This window comes from Chiloscyllium plagiosum, chromosome 4 (assembly GCF_004010195.1).
Source record: "Chiloscyllium plagiosum isolate BGI_BamShark_2017 chromosome 4, ASM401019v2, whole genome shotgun sequence".
NCBI classification, from domain to species: domain Eukaryota; kingdom Metazoa; phylum Chordata; class Chondrichthyes; order Orectolobiformes; family Hemiscylliidae; genus Chiloscyllium; species Chiloscyllium plagiosum.
Window position 1 is genome coordinate 446,730 of NC_057713.1, and position 17,302 is coordinate 464,031.

The following is a 17,302-nucleotide window of genomic DNA, read 5'->3' on the forward strand; positions in this document are numbered from 1 at the left end:
CAGAGTGTATGTGTGTATGTGACAGAAAGTGTATGTGCCAGTGTGCTTGCTTCACAGGTGGGGGCATTAATTATTCACTGAATGTGCAAGGGACTCCCTGACTGATTGAGACAAGAATGCTCTCCAATGCAGTGAGTGTACAAGGCTCGCTCTCCAATTCAGCAAGTTTGCAAGAATTATTCTTCTGCAAGTGTGTAAGGATTGCTGTCAGTGAATGTGCGAAGATGGTCTTCAAGGCTCACTCCCCCATTCAATGAGTCTGAGAGGTTCACTCCCCCATTCAGTGAGTCTGAGAGGTTCACTCCCCCATTCAGTGAGTCTGAGAGGTTCACTCCCCCATTCAATGAGTCTGAGAGGTTCACTCCCCCATTCCGTGAGTCTGAGAGGTTCACTCCCCCATTCAGTGGGAATGCAAGGATTGCTCTTCAATTCCACAATTGTACAAAGGTCACTTCCTGATTCAGTGAGTGTGCAAGGATTGCTCTCTGATTCAGTAAGTGTGTGAGGATAGATCTCCTTTTTGGTGAGTGTTCAAGGGTTGCTCCCCAATTCAGCGAGTGTGCGGTGATCACTCTCTGTTTTTACAAGAGCATGAGGACTGTGGATGAGTATATGAATAGGAAGTGTTTGGAGGGATATGGGCCAGGTGCTGGCAGATGGGACTAGATTGGGTTGGGATATCTGGTCGGCATGGACGGGTTGGACCGAAGGGTCTGTTTCCATGCTGTACATCTCTATGACTGTGTGGGTGGGATGAAAGATATGGGGTCAGGCTGAAGTAGTGGGAAATGGGGAATAGGTGGACAGGTAATGCATATGGATATGAAAATACTTTATCTTTTAAAATGACCATCATTGAATCTGAGGGAATTGTAGACCAGAAGCAAACTGTTGATGGTCCTCCTTATCCATTGAAACTGATAGTAACTGCACAGCAATGCCAAGGGACTCTTTGTCAGAAAGACAACCAACACTGGGCCAGGCCTGCAGTAGCTAACCTAGCCCAAAGCAGAAATCTGCAAGAATGCAATGGTTACACAACTGTGTCGAGTCCCCAAGGCATCTTCATTCAAAGAATTATCTCTATTGATTACTTACAGACAAGATTAATAGGATCACCCTCTTAGGCTGGCAGTTACTGAAACTGAAATGAAACAATGAGGAGAAAAGGTAAACAGCCCTCCTCAACTGCCCAGGGACTGTTGATAGTTTACTCTCATCACTACAGAGGACCTCCAGTTCACTGGGAGAGGGTTAATCATACATTTTTACCCTGGTTATCAGATTCTAGGCATCACTGGCAAGGCTGTCATTAATTGCCCTGCCTACATTGAAGAGGTAGTGAAATCTATATGTGTGGTCTGCTGTTCCCATCGTTGTCCTTGTTTCTGCTGCTTCTCTGGGTTAATGTTAGTCACAGCAGAAACCCCTTCCACTGAGCAGCAAAAATCCTCTCCCTGAGCTCCACACTGATTGAGTTGTATTTAAAAAGATAAGTATTAACAAAAGTTTTGCACTTATATACAACCTTCCACAGCCCTTTGGGGTACAGAATTGTGAAGATTCACCACCCCCCCCCCCCCCCCCCCCCCCCACCCCCTGACCTGTAAGAGACAAAGTTCCTCTTCCTCCTCAGTCCTAAATGGTCTGCCTCTTACTCTGAGACTATGCCCCCTTGTTCTAGACTCCCACATGCTGTGGGAAATATCCTTCCTACGTCTACCTTTTTAAAATTCATTTGTGGTGGTCATCACTGCTTGGGTCAGCATTTACTGCTCCTCCCTAGTTGCCCCTTGAGAAGGTGGGGGTGAGCTGCCTTCTTGAACTGCTGCAGTCCATATGCTATAGGTAGACCCACAATGTCCCTTAGGGAGGGAATTCCAGGATTCTGACCCAGTGACAGTGAAGGAACGGCAATATATGTCCTCATCAGGATGGTGAGGGGCTTGGAGGCGGTGATGTTCCCATATATCGGCTGCCCTTGTTCTTCGAGATGGAAGTGGTTGTGGGTTTGAAAGGTGCTGGCTGAAGATCTTTGGTGAATTTCTGCAGTGCACCTTGTAGATAGTATACACTGCTGCTACTGAGTGTCGGTGTTAGAGGGAGGGGATGCTTGTGGATGTGGTGCCAATCAAGTGGTCTGCTTTGCTCTGGATGGTGTCAAGTTCTTGTGTGTTTGTGGAACTGTATCCATCTAGACAATTGAGGAGTATTCCATCACCCTCCTGACTTGTGCCTTGTAGATGGTGGACAGGCTTCGTGCAGTCAGGAAGTGAGTTACTTGCTGCGGTCTTCCTAGCCTCTGACCTGCTCTTGAAGTTACTTGTGTTTATGTGGTGAGGCTGGTTCAGTTTTTGGTCAATGGTCAGGATGTTGATAGTGGGAGATTCAGTTATGATCACACCATTGAACATCAAGGGGTGGTGTTTAGATGATCTCTTATTGGAGATTGTCATGGCTTCGCATTTATGTGGTGTGAATGTTACTTGCCATTTGGCAGCCCAAGTCTCGATACTGTCCAGGCAGATACCAATATTGTCATGGACAGATGTAAGAGTGACTACCACTAAGTCCTTGAAGTCCTGGCTTCACATTGAGAGGAACAACATTTATTGCCCATTCTGGCTATTGAGGGAGTGCAGCAAAGGTTCACAAGGTCAATTCCTGGAATGGGGGGACTATCTTATGCTGAAAGATTGGAGCGACCGGGCTTGTATATCCTTGAGTTTAGAAGACTGAGAGGGGATCTGATTGAGACGTATAAGATTATTAAAGGATTGGATACACTGGAGGCAGGAAGCATGTTTCCGCTGATGGGTCAGGAACAGGATACTGATTAAGGATGATCAGCCGTGATCATAATGAATGGTGGTGCAGGCTCGAAGGGCAGAATGGCCTAATTCTGCACCTATTGTCTATTGGCCTTTCAATTGAGTGATTTGCTCGACCATTTCAGAGGACAGAGTATTGGTGAGGCTCTGGAGTTACATGTGGCCGGAATGGGTAAGAATGGCAGATTTCCTTCCCTCAAGGATTAGTGAGTGAATTCACAATGGTTACATGATAACCATTGCTGCACTTGTATGTTAATCTCAGTGACCCATGAACAAGGACACCCAGCCCTTTGAACACAATATTCCATAGCCTCTCACCATTTAAGAGATATTTTGTATTTTTGTTTAATTTATCAAAGTGAATAACCTTTCATTTCTCTACATTGTATTCCATCTGTCGAATTCTTGTCCTCTGACTGGGCCTCTCCAAATCCCTGTGAAGTGTCCTTGCATCCTCACAAATCTCACTTCCATCTTGTTTTACATCATTTTCAAACTTGGGAGAAATGTTACATTTAATCCCCATTTTCGAATCACTGATATAGATTGTGAACACCTGGGGTCTAAGTGCTGATCCTTGTGATAACCCACTAATCACAACCTGCCAAATCGAGAATCACCCATTTATTCCTGCTCACTGTTTTCTGTCCATTAACCAGTTGTCAAACCATAACAGTAAATTCTGCCTAATCCTGCATACGCAAAATTTTATTTACCAGCCGTTTTTGTGGCATTTTAAAGAAAATCTTTTGAAAATATAAATATGCCACATCCAACAGTTCCCTCTTATCTATTCTACTCATTACATTCTCAAAAATCTCCAAAAGATTTGTCAAATATGATTTCCCTTTCCTAAATCCATGTCAACTCTGCTCAATCCTACCAACATTTTCAAAGTGCACTGTTATCACATCCTTTTCCCTATGTCTGATGTTCGGAGAACAGGTCTGCGGTTTTTGGTTTGTTCTCTCACTTCTTTCTTAAATAGTGAGGCTACATTTTCAATCTTCTGATCTACTGGGACCATTCCATAGACATTTAGAAGATACAAAGGAATCTCGATTATCCGAAGGGCACAGGGAGTATTTCGCTCGGTGAATCAAATGTTGGATAATCGATGCCGGATAACGTAGTTAGCCATGCATGGGGACCCTGTGATCTTGTTTGGATGATCCAAAGTTCAGTTAATCGTATGCTGGATAATCGAGGATCCTCTGTAATCACCAACATATTTACTGTCTCTACTGATACCTCTAGGATGTAGATTCTCAAGTTCAGGGGATTTATTCACTTCTCTAGTGCCACATTATTACTGATATTAATACCTTGAGATTCCTCAGTTGTATTTGGCCCTAGATTCCCCGTTATCTCTGAGAGATTCTTAGTATTTGTATCTTGTACTTGGTTAGTTTCTCTGCCACTTCTTCATAGCCCACATTATAAACTCTCCTGTCTGAATTTCTAATGGACTCATACTACAGACAGTGGTGAACACATCCCAGTTATGCAACAAACCTTTCATCCATTGATTCCATCAACACTTCCCGCTGCCTCGGGGAGTCAGCCAACATCATCAAAGACCCCTTCCCCAAGTTATACTCTCTTCCAACCTCTTCCATTGGGCAGAAGATACAAAAGCTTAAACACGCGTCCCAACAGGTTCAAGAAGAACTTCTTCACTGCTGCTATTTGATTTCTGACAGGATCTCTCAAATTTTAACTTTAATGCTGATCTTGCTCTGTGCACCTTCTCTTCAGCCATAATATTGTATTCATCGGGGAGGAGACAGTGGGGACTGCAGATGCTGGAGATCAGAATCAAGCGTGTGTTGCTGGAAAAGCACAGCAGGTCAGGCAACATCCGAGGAGCAGGAGAATTGATATTTTAGGCAGGAGCCCTTCATCATTCCTGATATATTGTGCTTTTCCAGCAACACACTCTCAACTATTGTATTCATCGCTCTGTTCTATCACCCTATGATCTTTGTACTGAACGATTTGCCTGTATTGCATGCATAACAAAACTTTCACTGTGCCTAGGTACATGTGTCAATTCAAATCAAATGCATTTTTGCTATTTATTTCCTTTTTACACACTCATAGAAGCCGTTACAGTCTGTTCTTCTGTTTCTTGCTAGTTTACTCTTACAAGTGGGTTTTTACCTTTTCTCTTTCTTAACATTTATCTTCGTCTTCCTTGTAGAATTCTAAAGTCGTCCCGACTACTTTTAGCTAAAATTTATACATCTCTTCCTTTCATTTAATATGACCCGTAATTTCTTTTGTTAGTCACAATCGGAATGCTAACCTTGCTGGGTCTTTGTGCACGAAAGAAATATATTTTCATGGCAAACTACGTTTTAGTTCTGAAATCAGAAACCTCAGTTTCTGATTAAACTACATCATTTTCAAACTTAACAGAAAGTGCTATCATGTTGTGGTCACACTTTTCTAAAGGTTCTTTTATAACAAGGTAATTAATTAGCAATTATTCATCGCATAAGACTAGATCTGAAATAGCCCATTCCATAGCTTGCTCCTTAACATCCTATCACTTAAAAACTATCTCGAAGTGGGAAAGGATTATTTGAAGGTGCAGACTGGAAGAAGCAGCAGGTTCCCTTACTGGAATGAAATCGTCGACACAAGTGGGTTTTTACTACAATGTGGCAGCTTTCATGGGGATTCTTCCTGGTGTCATAAACAACCACATTTACTATTTGACACAGTGAGATTTGAATTCACCATCCACAGGTTACCAATCTCAGACTAGAACTGTTGCATGGCTCCCATGGGTGCCCCTGCTGCACGACTCCCATGGGTGCCCCCTGCTGCACGACTCCTGTAGGTGCCCCCTGCTGCATGGCTCCCGTGAGTGCCCCAGCTGTACGGCTCCTGTGGGTGCCCCTGCTGCATGGCTCCCATGGGTGCCCCCACTGCATGGTTCCCGTGGATGCCCCCTGCTGCATGGCTCCCATGGATGCCCCCTGCTGCATGGCTCCCATGGATGCCCCCTGCTGCACAGTTCACGTGAGTGCCCCCTGCTGCATGGCTCCCATGGGTGCCCAGGCTGCATGGTTCCCATGAGTGCCCCTGCTGCACAGTTCCCATGGGTGCCCTTGTTGCATGGCTCCTGTGGTTGCCCCTGCTGTACGGTTCCCATTGGTGCCCAGCTGCATGGTTCCCATGGGTGCCCCTGCTGCACAGCCCCCATGGGTGCCCCTGCTGCACGGTCCCAATGGGTGCCCCAGCTGCACGGTTTCCATGGGTGCCCCAGCTGCACGATTCCCATGGGTGCCCTCTGCTGCACGGTCCCCATGGGTGCCCTCTGCTGCATAGCTCCCGTGAGTGCTCCTGCTGCACGGCTCCTGTGGGTGCCCCTGCTGCATGGCTCCCATGGGTGCCCCTGCTGCAAGGCTCCCGTGGGTGCCCCAACTGCATGGTTCCCATGGGTGCCTTCTGCTGCACGGTCCCCGTGAGTGCCCTCTGCTGCATGGTCCCCATGGGTGCCCCTGCTGCATGGCTCCCGTGGGTGCCCCTGTTGCACAGCTCCCGTGGGTGCCCCTGCTGCATAGTTCCCATGGGTGCCCCTACTGCACGTTCCTGTGGGTGCCCCTACTGCTTGGCTCCCGTGGGTGCCCCTGCTGCATAGTTCCCATGGGTGCCCCTGCTGCACGATCCCCTTGGATGCCCTCTGCTGCATGGTTCCCACGGATACCCCTACTGCACAGTCCCCATGGGTGCCCTCTGCATCATGGTTCCCATTGGTGCCCTCTGCTGCATGGTTCCCACGGATACCCCTACTGCACAGTCCCCATGGGTGCCCTCTGCATCATGGTTCCCATTGGTGCCCTCTGCTGCATGGTTCCTTTGGGTGCCCTCTGCTGCATGGTTCCCATGGGTGCCCCTACTGCACGGTCCCTATGGGCGCATTCTGCTGCACGGTCCCCATGGGTGCCCTCTGCTGCACGGTCCCCATGGGTGCCCTCTGCTGCACGGTCCCCATGGGTGCCCTCTGCTGCATGGCTCCCGTGGGTGCCCCTGCTGCATGGCTCCTGTGGGTGCCCCAGCTGCATGGTTCACATGAGTGCCCCTACTGCACGGTCCCCATGGGTGCCCCTGCTGCTTGGCTCGCGTGGGTGCCCCTGCTGCACGGTCCCCATGGGTGCCCTCTGCTGCATGGTTCCCATGGGTGCCCTCTGCTGCACGGTCCCCATGGGTGCCCTCTGCTGCATAGTTCCCATAGAATCATACAGGACAGAAGAGGCCCTTCTACCTATTAAAGCTACACTAAATGTACATCAGTATCACCTTCCAGCACTAGATCCATAGCCTTGACTGTTATGATATTTCAAGTATTTATCGAAGTATTCCTTTCAAGGTTTTGAGGTTTCCTGCTTCAGCTGTCCTCTCATGCAGTGCATTCCAGCTCCCTGCCACCCTCTGGGTGAAAAAGACATTTCCTCAAACCTTTTTGAAATGTTCCACCTTAAAATTATACCCCCTTGTTACTGATCCTTCAAATAAGGGGAACAGCTGCTTTTTATTCACCTATGCAAGGCCCTCATAATCATATACCCATCAGGTTCTCTTCAACCTTCTCTGTTCTGAAGAAAACAACCCGAGTTAATCCAGTGTCTCTACACTGGGAGGCTGCTCTATCCTGGCAGCATCCTGGTGAATCTCCCGTGCACATGTTCCAGTGTAATCACATCCTCCCTATAGTGCTGCACCAGAGCTGCACACAATCCTCCAGCTGTGGCCTCACCAAAGGCCTGTACAGCTCTAACCCTCTTTGCTCTTATAATCTCTGCCATGACTCTTACAGGCAAGTGTCCCTTACGCCTTCTTACCACCCTATTAACCTGCTCTATCACTGTCAGCTCTGTTCCTGTGAGCTTCCTAGTGTCCTGCCATTCATTGAGTGCTCCCTTGTCTTGTTCCTTCTCCCAAAGTGCATGCCCTTACATATATCAGGGTTAAATTCCATCTGCCGTTGATATGCCCACCTGACCAATCTGCTTATATCCTCCTGTAACCCAACACTGTCCTCCTGACTATCAACACTGCCAACTGTATCATCCACCCCTCAACTACATCTTTGTATATATCACAAACAACAAGGGACCCAGCACTGAACCCTGTGGTACGCCACTGCACACTGGGCACCAATCACACAAACAGCCTCCTACCCCACCCTCTGTCTCCTGCGCCCCTGCTGCATGACTCCCACGTGCACTATAGAGTCATAGAGGCCTGCAGCACAGAAGAAGGCCCTTCAGCCCATCACATCCACGCCAGTCAAAAACAACCATCTATTCTAATCCCAGTTTTTAGCACTTAGTCCATAGCCTTGTGTGTCTTGGCATCACAAGCGTACATCTAAATACTACTGCAATGTTATGAGGGATTCTGCCTCTAACCACCCTCTTGCATGGCCCCCGAATGCGCCATGCTGCATGGTTCCTGTTTAGTACCTGCTGCTGTCCTGGTTGGGTTTAGTCAGGCCCTGTGTCGAGTCTTCCCACACACTGTTGGCCATGGCATTCCCGATTCCAGTCATCACCATGATGAGTTCAACAGGCCAGTCATCCAGATCGAGGGAGCGAACCCGTGACAAGTGTGTACCCAGGTTCCGGTGGATTCCGGAGCACTCTATACAGATGAGGGCTCCAAGGTTCAAACTTGCCCAGTCAGGATCTGCAACAAGTGTGGACACATTAATTTACCATTGGCGTGTAGAATTGGTGAAAGAAAGCAAAGGGTAGCAGCAAGCCTGAATCACTGCTGTGGCATGGAAAACCTCATCAAACTAAGACCCTGAGGACCCTCAGCCTGGCAGCAGCCAGGGGTTGAGGGGAAGAGGGGATTGGGCCTGAGGTGAGTTATAATTCCTCTATTCAGAGAAGACATTCTAGGTCAAGGACCACAGATAGATGCACAACACAGGACTGCAACGTGACATCAAGCTTAGGGGTTCTGAACTTAGTCAGTCTGAGAGTAGTAGAGGCGTAGAGTCACTGAGGTTCACAGTATGGGAACAGACCCTTTAGAACATAGAACAATACAGTGCAGAACAGGCTCTTCGGCCCTGGATGTTGCGCCGACCTGTGAACTATTCTCAGCTCGTCCCCCTACACTATCCCAAAATCATCCATGAGCTTATCTAAGGATTGTTTCAATCTCCCTAATGTGGCTGAGTTAGCAGGTTGGGCATTCCACGCCATTATCACTCTGTGTGTAAAGAACCAGCCTCTGACATCTGACTTAAATCTATCATCCCTCAATTTGTAGTTATGCCCCCTTGTACATGCTGACGTATTCATCCTAGGAAAATATCTTTCACTGTCTACGCTATCTAATCCTCTGATCATCTTGTAAGTCTCCATCAAATCCTCCCTTAGCCTTCTTTCCAATGAGAACAGACCCAAGTCTCTCAGCCTTTCCTCATAAGACCTTCCCTCCAGACCAGGCAACTTAACAGCACTATCAACCTGGGTGGCAACTTTCAGGGATCTATGCACATGGACTCCAAGATCCCTCTGCACATCCACACCACCAAGAATCTTTCCATTGACCTAGTACTCTGCCTTCCTGTTATTCTTCCCAAAGTGCATCACCTCACATTTAGCTGCTTTGGCTCAGCCTGTCCATGCCAACCAAGTGTCCTCAACTGAACTAGTCCCATTTGCTTGCATATGATCCATATCCCTCCAAACCTTTCCTGTCCACATGCTTTGTGTGAAAATGTTGTCTCTCAGGTCTCTTTAAAATATTTCCTCTCTCATTTTAAACCTATGATCTTGAGTTTTGGACACCCCTACACTTGGAAAAAGACCTTGGCTATTCACCTTGTCTATGCCTTTTATAATTTTATAAACCTCTATAAAGTCACCCCACAGCCTCCTACACTCCAAGAGAAAATAATCCCAGCCTCTTCAGCATCTTCTTATACTTCAAACCTTCCAGTCTTGAAATCCTTTTTGCACCCTTTCCAGTTAAATACCATTCTTCATGTAGCAAAGCAACCAAAAACATACATGAAACTCTGAATGTCTTGTATAGCTATAACATGAGGTCCTCACCCCTCATGATGAAAGCAAGCATGCCAAATGCCTTTTTCCCCACCCTTTTTACCTGTGACACAACTTTGGAAGAAGTAATGTAGTTGCACCCTAGATCTCTCTATTTGACAACACTCCCAGGGCTCTACCATTAACTGTGTAGGTTCTGACATGGTTTGTCTAACCAAAATGCATCACCTCACATTTATCTAAATTAAACTCTATCTGCCACACCTTGGCCCACTGGCTCAATTGATCAAGATCCCGTTGTACTCTTCGAGAACTTACTTCACTGTCCACTTTTTCATCAAGTTAGGTGTCACCCACAAACTTACTAACCATGTCTCCTATATTCTCATCCAAATCATTTATATAAATGACAAACAACTGTGGACCCAGCATTGATCCTTGCGGCTCATCGCTGGTCACAGACCATCAGTTTGAACAACAATGCTCTACCACCACCCTCTGTTTCTTACTGTCAAGCCAATTTTATATCCAATTGGCTAACTATTGCTGGATCCCATGTGATCTAACTGTACTAACCAGTCCACCATGTGGAACCTTGTCAAAGGCCTTGTTAAAATCCTTGTAGTCAAAGCCTACCCCTCTGCCTTCATCCATCTTCTTGCTGTTGTTGAAAAATGTGGTGCTGGAAAAACACAGCAGGCCAGGCAGCATCCGAGGAGCAGGAGAATCAACGTTTCAGGCATAAGCCCTTCTTCAGGAATCATCCTCAGGAGGATTCATACACTGTACAAACGTTTTTTTCCTAGCCCCTCCGGATCCTCCGCTCCATGCTTCAAGCCATGCGCCGCCACCTACACTCCCTGCAGTCAGCCCTGCCCCAGCTCAGGACAACACTCTCCTAGACCTGCAAAGGACCTTTGCTGTTCTTCATCCTCAGAAGGATTCATACACTGAACAAACGTTTTTTTCTTAGCCCTCCAGATCATCCATCTTCTTGCTCACTACTTCAAAAAACTCAATCAATTTAGCAAGACACAATTTCCAATGCACAAAGCCATGCTGACTATCCCTAATCAGTCATTGCCTTTCCAATTACATGGAGATCCTGTCTTTCAGAATCCCCTTCAACAATGTACCCACCACTGATGTCAGGCTCACCTGTCAATAGAATCATAGAATCTCTCTAATGTGGAAGGAGGCTATTCAGCCCATCGAGTCTACACTGACCTCAAAAGCGTATCCCACGCAGGCCCGCCCTGTTACCCTATCCCTGTAATCATGGTCAATCCACCGAATCTGCAATTTTTGGACTATGGGAGGAAATGAGAACACCCAAAGGAGACCCTGCAAACATGGGGAGAATGTGTAAACTCTGCACAGACAGTCACCCAAGGCTGGAATTGAACCTGGGTCCCTGGCGCTGTGAGGCAGCAGTGCTAACCACTGAGACACCGTGCTACCCATAATATACTTTCGCCATTAATATACTTGTAGAATCTCTTTGGATTCTCCGTAACCTTATCTGCCAAAGCTATCTCATGTCCCCTTTTCGCCCTCCTGATTTCCCCTCTAAAGTGTACTCCTTACACCCCCTCTACTTGTGATGGGATCACTTGATCCCAGCTGCCTATACCTGACAAATGCCTCCTTTTTTTGACCAAGGCCTCAATATCTCTAGTCATTCAGCATTCCCTCCTCTTGCCAGCCTCACCCTTCTCACTAACAGGAACTTGCTGTCCCTGAACTCTTCTATCTTGCTTTTGAAAGCCTCCCATTTGCCAGACACCCATTTATGTGTGAACAACCTGCCCCAATAACATTTGAAAATAAGTGACTGATCCCTCCATCATCTCATCGGAACCTTGGTTAGGATCTCACCAGAGTCTTGCATGATAGTCTTACTGCAGTCCTGCATGCTTTCCCTCACCATGGTCCTGTGCACACTGATAATCATGGGAGATTTAAATCTACACAGACTGGAAAGGCAGCTGGGTAAAGGGAGACAAGATGGGGTATTCACAGAATGTTTTCAGAGTGGCTTTTTAAAGCAGTATGTTCTGGAGCCAACCAGAGAAGACCTTATACTAGACCTGATATTGTCCAATGAGATAGAATTAATCAATGCTCTCATAGTGAAGGAGTCCCTAGTCACAATACATTTGAATTTTGTATTCAGTTTGGGGGAAGAGGAGTGCGTGCAAGGCCTGTTTTATAAAATTTAAATATCGGCAATTATGAGCAGTTGAAAGCAGAACTGGCTAAAGTGAATTGGCAAATTAAATAAAGCATAGGTTAATAAGTGATGCAGTGACAGACTCTTAAAGGGATATTTCAGAATTTACAGAATAAATACTTTCAATGCGTAACAAAAGTTCCAAGAGATGGATTCGTGTTTAGCTAGAAATGTTAACGATAAGGTTAAATTAAAATATCATTGTGTAAAAATGGGTAGAAGACGGGACAAAACATAGATAATAGCAAAAAATTAATTGAGAGGGAAAGATTGAAGATGATGGTACAATGAGTGGTGTGCCACAGGTCTTGGTGCTGGGGCATCAACTGTTTACAATTTATACCAGTAACTTGGATTCATTGCTAAGTTTGCTGTGACCACAAAGATAGGAGGAAACCTAAGTTGTGAAGACAATATAAAAAGGCTCCTAAAAGATATAGATATGTTAAGTGAGCGGGTTTAGATGTAGCAAATGGAATACAATGTGGAGAATGTGGAATTGTTCATCATGCGAGGAAGAATAATAAAAAGCTTATTATCCAAACGGTGACAAATTAAAGAACTCCGAGGTGCTGAGAGATTTGAGTGTCCAAGTGCATGAATTGCAAAAGGCTTGAACGCGGGTACAGCAAGTAATTAGGAAAGCTATTACAATGTTCTTGTTTATTGAAGGGGAATTGAATACAAAACGTAGGGAGGCTATGGTTCCTTTAGACAGAGTATTGATCAGGCTGGAGTAATGAGCACAGTATTGATGGTTAGGGAAAGATGTAACTGCTTTGGAAGTCTTACGGAGCCTAATAGCTGGAATGAGCAGGTTGCCTTTTGTGGAGAGGTTGGTTGGACTGGCCTTGTATTGACTGGAGTTTAAAAGAGTAAGAGGCAACTTGATTGAAACATAAAATCCTGCAGAGTCTTTACAGAATGAATATGGAAAGGATATTTCCTTTGATGAGAACATCTAGATTCTTGCTAAGCAAGGTAGTGAAAGATTATCAGGGATAGGTGGGAATGTGCGGATCATCCATGATTGTATTGAATGGTGAACAGACTTGATGAGCTAAGTGACCTACTCCAGATCTACATTCATATGCTTCTACCCAGCACCATCCTGTAACGTGGGACTCGATCTCATCCTATGCTGTGGGACCCATTACAGCCCTGTGCTGTGGGACCCATTACAGCCCTGTGCTGTGGGACACATCACAGCCCTGTGCTGTGGGACACATCACAGCCCTGTGCTGTGGGACACATCACAGCCCTGCGCTGTGGGACACATTACAGCCCTGTGCTGTGGGACACATTACAGCCCTGTGCTGTGGGACACATTACAGCCCTGTGCTGTGGGACTCATTACAGCCCTGTGCTGTGGGACACATTACAGCCCTGTGCTGTGGGACACATTACAGCCCTGTGCTGTGGGACCCATTACAGCCCTGTGCTGTGGGACCCATTACAGCCCTGTGCTGTGGGACCCGTTACAGCCCTGTGCTGTGAGACTATTACAGCCCTGTGCTGTGAGATTCATCACAGCCCTGTGCTGTGGGACTCATTACAGCCCTGTGCTGTGGGACTCATTACAGCCCTGTGCTGTGGGACTCATTACAGCTCTGTGCTGTGGGGCTCGTTACAGCCCTGTGCTGTGGGGCTCGTTACAGCCCTGTGCTGTGAGACTCATTACAGCCCTGTGCTGTGAGGCTCATTACAGCCCTGTGCTGTGAGACTCATTACATCCCTGTGCTGTGAGACTCATTACAGCCCTGCTGTGAGACTCATTACAGCCCTGTGCTGTGAGACCCATTAAAGCCCTGTGCTGTGAGACCCATTTTAGCCCTGTGCTGTGGGACTCATTACAGCCCTGTGCTGTGGGACTCATTACAGCCCTGTGCTGTGAGACTCATTACATCCCTGTGCTGTGAGACTCATTACATCCCTGTGCTGTGAGACTCATTACAGCCCTGCTGTGAGACTCATTACAGCCCTGTGCTGTGAGACCCATTAAAGCCCTGTGCTGTGAGACCCATTTTAGCCCTGTGCTGTGAGACCCATTACAGCCCTGTGCTGTGAGACCCATTACAGCCCTGTGCTGTGAGACCCATTACAGCCCTGTGCTGTGGGACTCATTACAGCCCTGTGCTGTGACACTCATTACAGCCCTGTGCTGTGAGACTCATTACAGCCCTGTGCTGTGAGACTCATTTTACAGCCCTGTGCTGTGAGACTCAATACAGCCCTGTGCTGTGAGACCATTACAGCCCTGTGCTATGTGACCCATTACAGCCCTGTGCTGTGGGACCCATTACAGCCCTGTGCTATGGGACCCATTACAGCCCTGTGCTGTGGGACTCATTACAGCCCTGTGCTGTGGGACTCATTACAGCCCTGTGCTGTGGGACCCATTACAGCCCTGTGCTGTGACACTCATTACAGCTCTGTGCTGTGGGACCCATTACAGCCCTGTGCTGTGACACTCATTACAGCCCTGTGCTGTGGGACTCATTACAGCCCTGTGCTGTGGGACCCATTACAGCCCTGTGCTGTGAGACCCATTACAGCCCTGTGCTGTGAGACCCATTACAGCTCTGTGCTGTGAGACCCATTACAGCCCTGTGCTGTGGGACACATTACATCCCTGTGCTGTGAGACTCATTTCAGTGCAATGTTGTCAGACTTGTTACAGTCCTGTGCATTGACTTGGTACTTTTCTGCAAATACTCACTTGGTGTGTCACAGTCAACACAGAATCCGTTCCCTCGCATGTTCCTAATCGACTGGATAGCAATGGCGTCACTCTGGCTTCCCAATCGAGACTAAACCAAAATGGAGAAGAAACATGATTTCTCAGACGGTACCAGTCTACATTCGGAAGCAGAAATATTCAGTCCAAAGGCCCATTGCTTTTACAGATATAAGCACCAATTTCTCCAAATATCCTTCACTCAACTCACTTTCATAACTGTAAATAATTATGACCCCAGAACCAATCCCTATGGCACTCCACTAGTTAAAGACTGCAATCCCAAAAATGCCTGCCTCATCCCATCTCTCTGTCTTCTATTAGTTACCCAATCCTCTACCAATGTACCAAAAGACCAGTCCCAACACCATGGGCTCTTCTCTTATTAAGTAGCTTCATGTGTGGCACCTTACCGTACACCTTCTGGAAATCCAGCCATATTACATCAACTGGTTCCCCTTTATCCATCCTGCTTCCATCTTCAGAGAATTCTAATAAAATTGTCAGGCCTGATTTCCCCTTCCTGAAGCTATGCTGACTCTGCTCAACTATTGCAATATGTATTTCTAAATGCTCTGCTATTACATCCTTTACAACAGACTCTAACATTCCCAATAACAGCCATTCACCTAAATAATAGATTTCTGCTCCATTTTTGCAGCAGCAGTGGGAGCAGGGAGAGCGAGGAGTGGGAGTAGTCGAACTGCGCTCTGGGAAGGTGACTGAACTAAGATATTTGAGTAGTGGCTGGGTCGAGACAGTACACATGTAGTATGGCTCACCAGGGGAAGGCAGCAATAGCCAGGTTCATGGCACCATGACGGGCTCTGCTGTACAGAAGGGCAGGAAAAAGAGTGGAAGGGCTATAGTCATAGGGCATTCAATTGTAATGATCGTAGATAGGTGGTCCTGTGGTCAAAAATGAGACTCAAGAATGGAATTTGCCGCCCAGGTGCATGGGTCAGGGATGTCTCCAATCAGCCGCAGAACATTCTCAAGGGGAGGGTGAACAGCCAGTTGTCATGGTGCATATAGGCACCAATGATATACGTAAAAACAGGATGAGGTCCCACAAGCAGAATTTAGGGAGTTATGAGCCAAGTTAAAAAGTAGGAGCTCAGCGTTAGTAACCTCAGGATTGCTACCAGTGCCACGTGCTAGTCAGAGTAGAACTGAAACAATAGGCAGGATGAATGCGTGGCTTGTGAGAAGGAGGCATTCAGATGTTTGGGACATTGCGACCAGTGGGGGAGATGGGACTAATACAAATTGGATGGTCTACGAAACCAACGTCCTTGGGGTGCTTTTGCTAACGTTGTTGGGGAGGGTTTAAACTAATGTGGCAGGGGGTTGGGAACCAAATTAGGCGGCTAGTGGACAGTAAGGAGGTAGAAACTAAAGCCTGTAAAGAACTAGATCATGAAGTCAGCGTGACTAAGGGGAAAGAGTAGGCAGGGAGACGATGATGAACGCAAAGGAATAGGTAGTCTGAGGTGTATTTGTTTTCATGCAACATGTGTAGTAGGTAAGGCAAATGATCTTAGGGCTTGGATTAGTACCTGGGAGTATGATGCTAATCCTATTCCTGAGACTTGGTTGAGGGAAGAGCATGGTTAGCAACTAAATATCCCAGGATATCGATGCTCCAGGCAGGATAGAGAAGTAGGTACAAGGGGTGGAGGAGGTGCATTGAGGTCAGAGAGGCTATCACAGCTGTGCTGAAGCAGGGCACTATGGAGGACTTGAGCAGTGAGGTGATATGGACAGAGCTCAGAAATAGGAAGGGTGAGGTGACAATATTGGGGCTGTACTCCAGGCCTCCCAACAGTGAGTATGAGATACAGGTACAAATATGGAAACTGATTATGGAAAGTTGCAGGAGCCATAGGGTGGTGGTGATAGGAGATTTTAATTTTCCCAACATTGACTGGGATTCACATAGTGTTAGAGGTCCAGATGGAGCAGAAATTGTAAGGAGCATCCAGGAGGGTTTTCTAGAGCAGTATGTAAATAATCCAACTCAGGAAGGGGCCATACTGGGTCTGCTGTTGGGGAATGAGCCCAGCCAGGTGGATGAAGTTTCAGTCGGGGATTACTTTGGGAATAATGATCACAATTCCGTAAGTCTGAGTACTCATGGACAAAGACGAGAATGGCCCTAAAGGAAGAGTGCTAAATTGGGGAAGACCAACTATACCAAAATGCGGCAGGAGCTGGGGAATGTGGATTGGGATCAGCTGTTTGAAGGGAAATCCACATTTAATATGTGGGAGGCTTTTAAAGAGAGGTTGATTAGAATGCAGGGCAGACATGTCCTTGTGAAAATGAGGGATAGAAATGGCAAGATTAGGGAACCATGGATGACAGGTGAAATTGTGAAACTAGGTAAGAGGAAAAAGGAGCTGAAAATGTGTTGCTGGAAAAGCGCAGCAGGTTAGGCAGCATCCAAGGAGCAGGGGAATCG

General features: G+C 46.9%; 1 protein-coding gene across 2 annotated transcripts in view; it reads right to left on the reverse strand.

The window, feature by feature from the left end:
* Positions 1-17,302, reverse strand: part of agap3 (ArfGAP with GTPase domain, ankyrin repeat and PH domain 3) — a 660,759-nt gene that overhangs the window by 23,565 nt on the left and 619,892 nt on the right. For both annotated transcript variants that reach the window (XM_043687549.1, XM_043687548.1), the window contains exons 13-14: positions 14,821-14,911; positions 8,312-8,534 (exon numbers count right to left, since the gene is read on the reverse strand). In XM_043687549.1, coding sequence (XP_043543484.1) covers positions 8,312-8,534; positions 14,821-14,911 — 314 coding nt within the window. The remainder of the gene's footprint in view (positions 1-8,311; positions 8,535-14,820; positions 14,912-17,302) is intronic.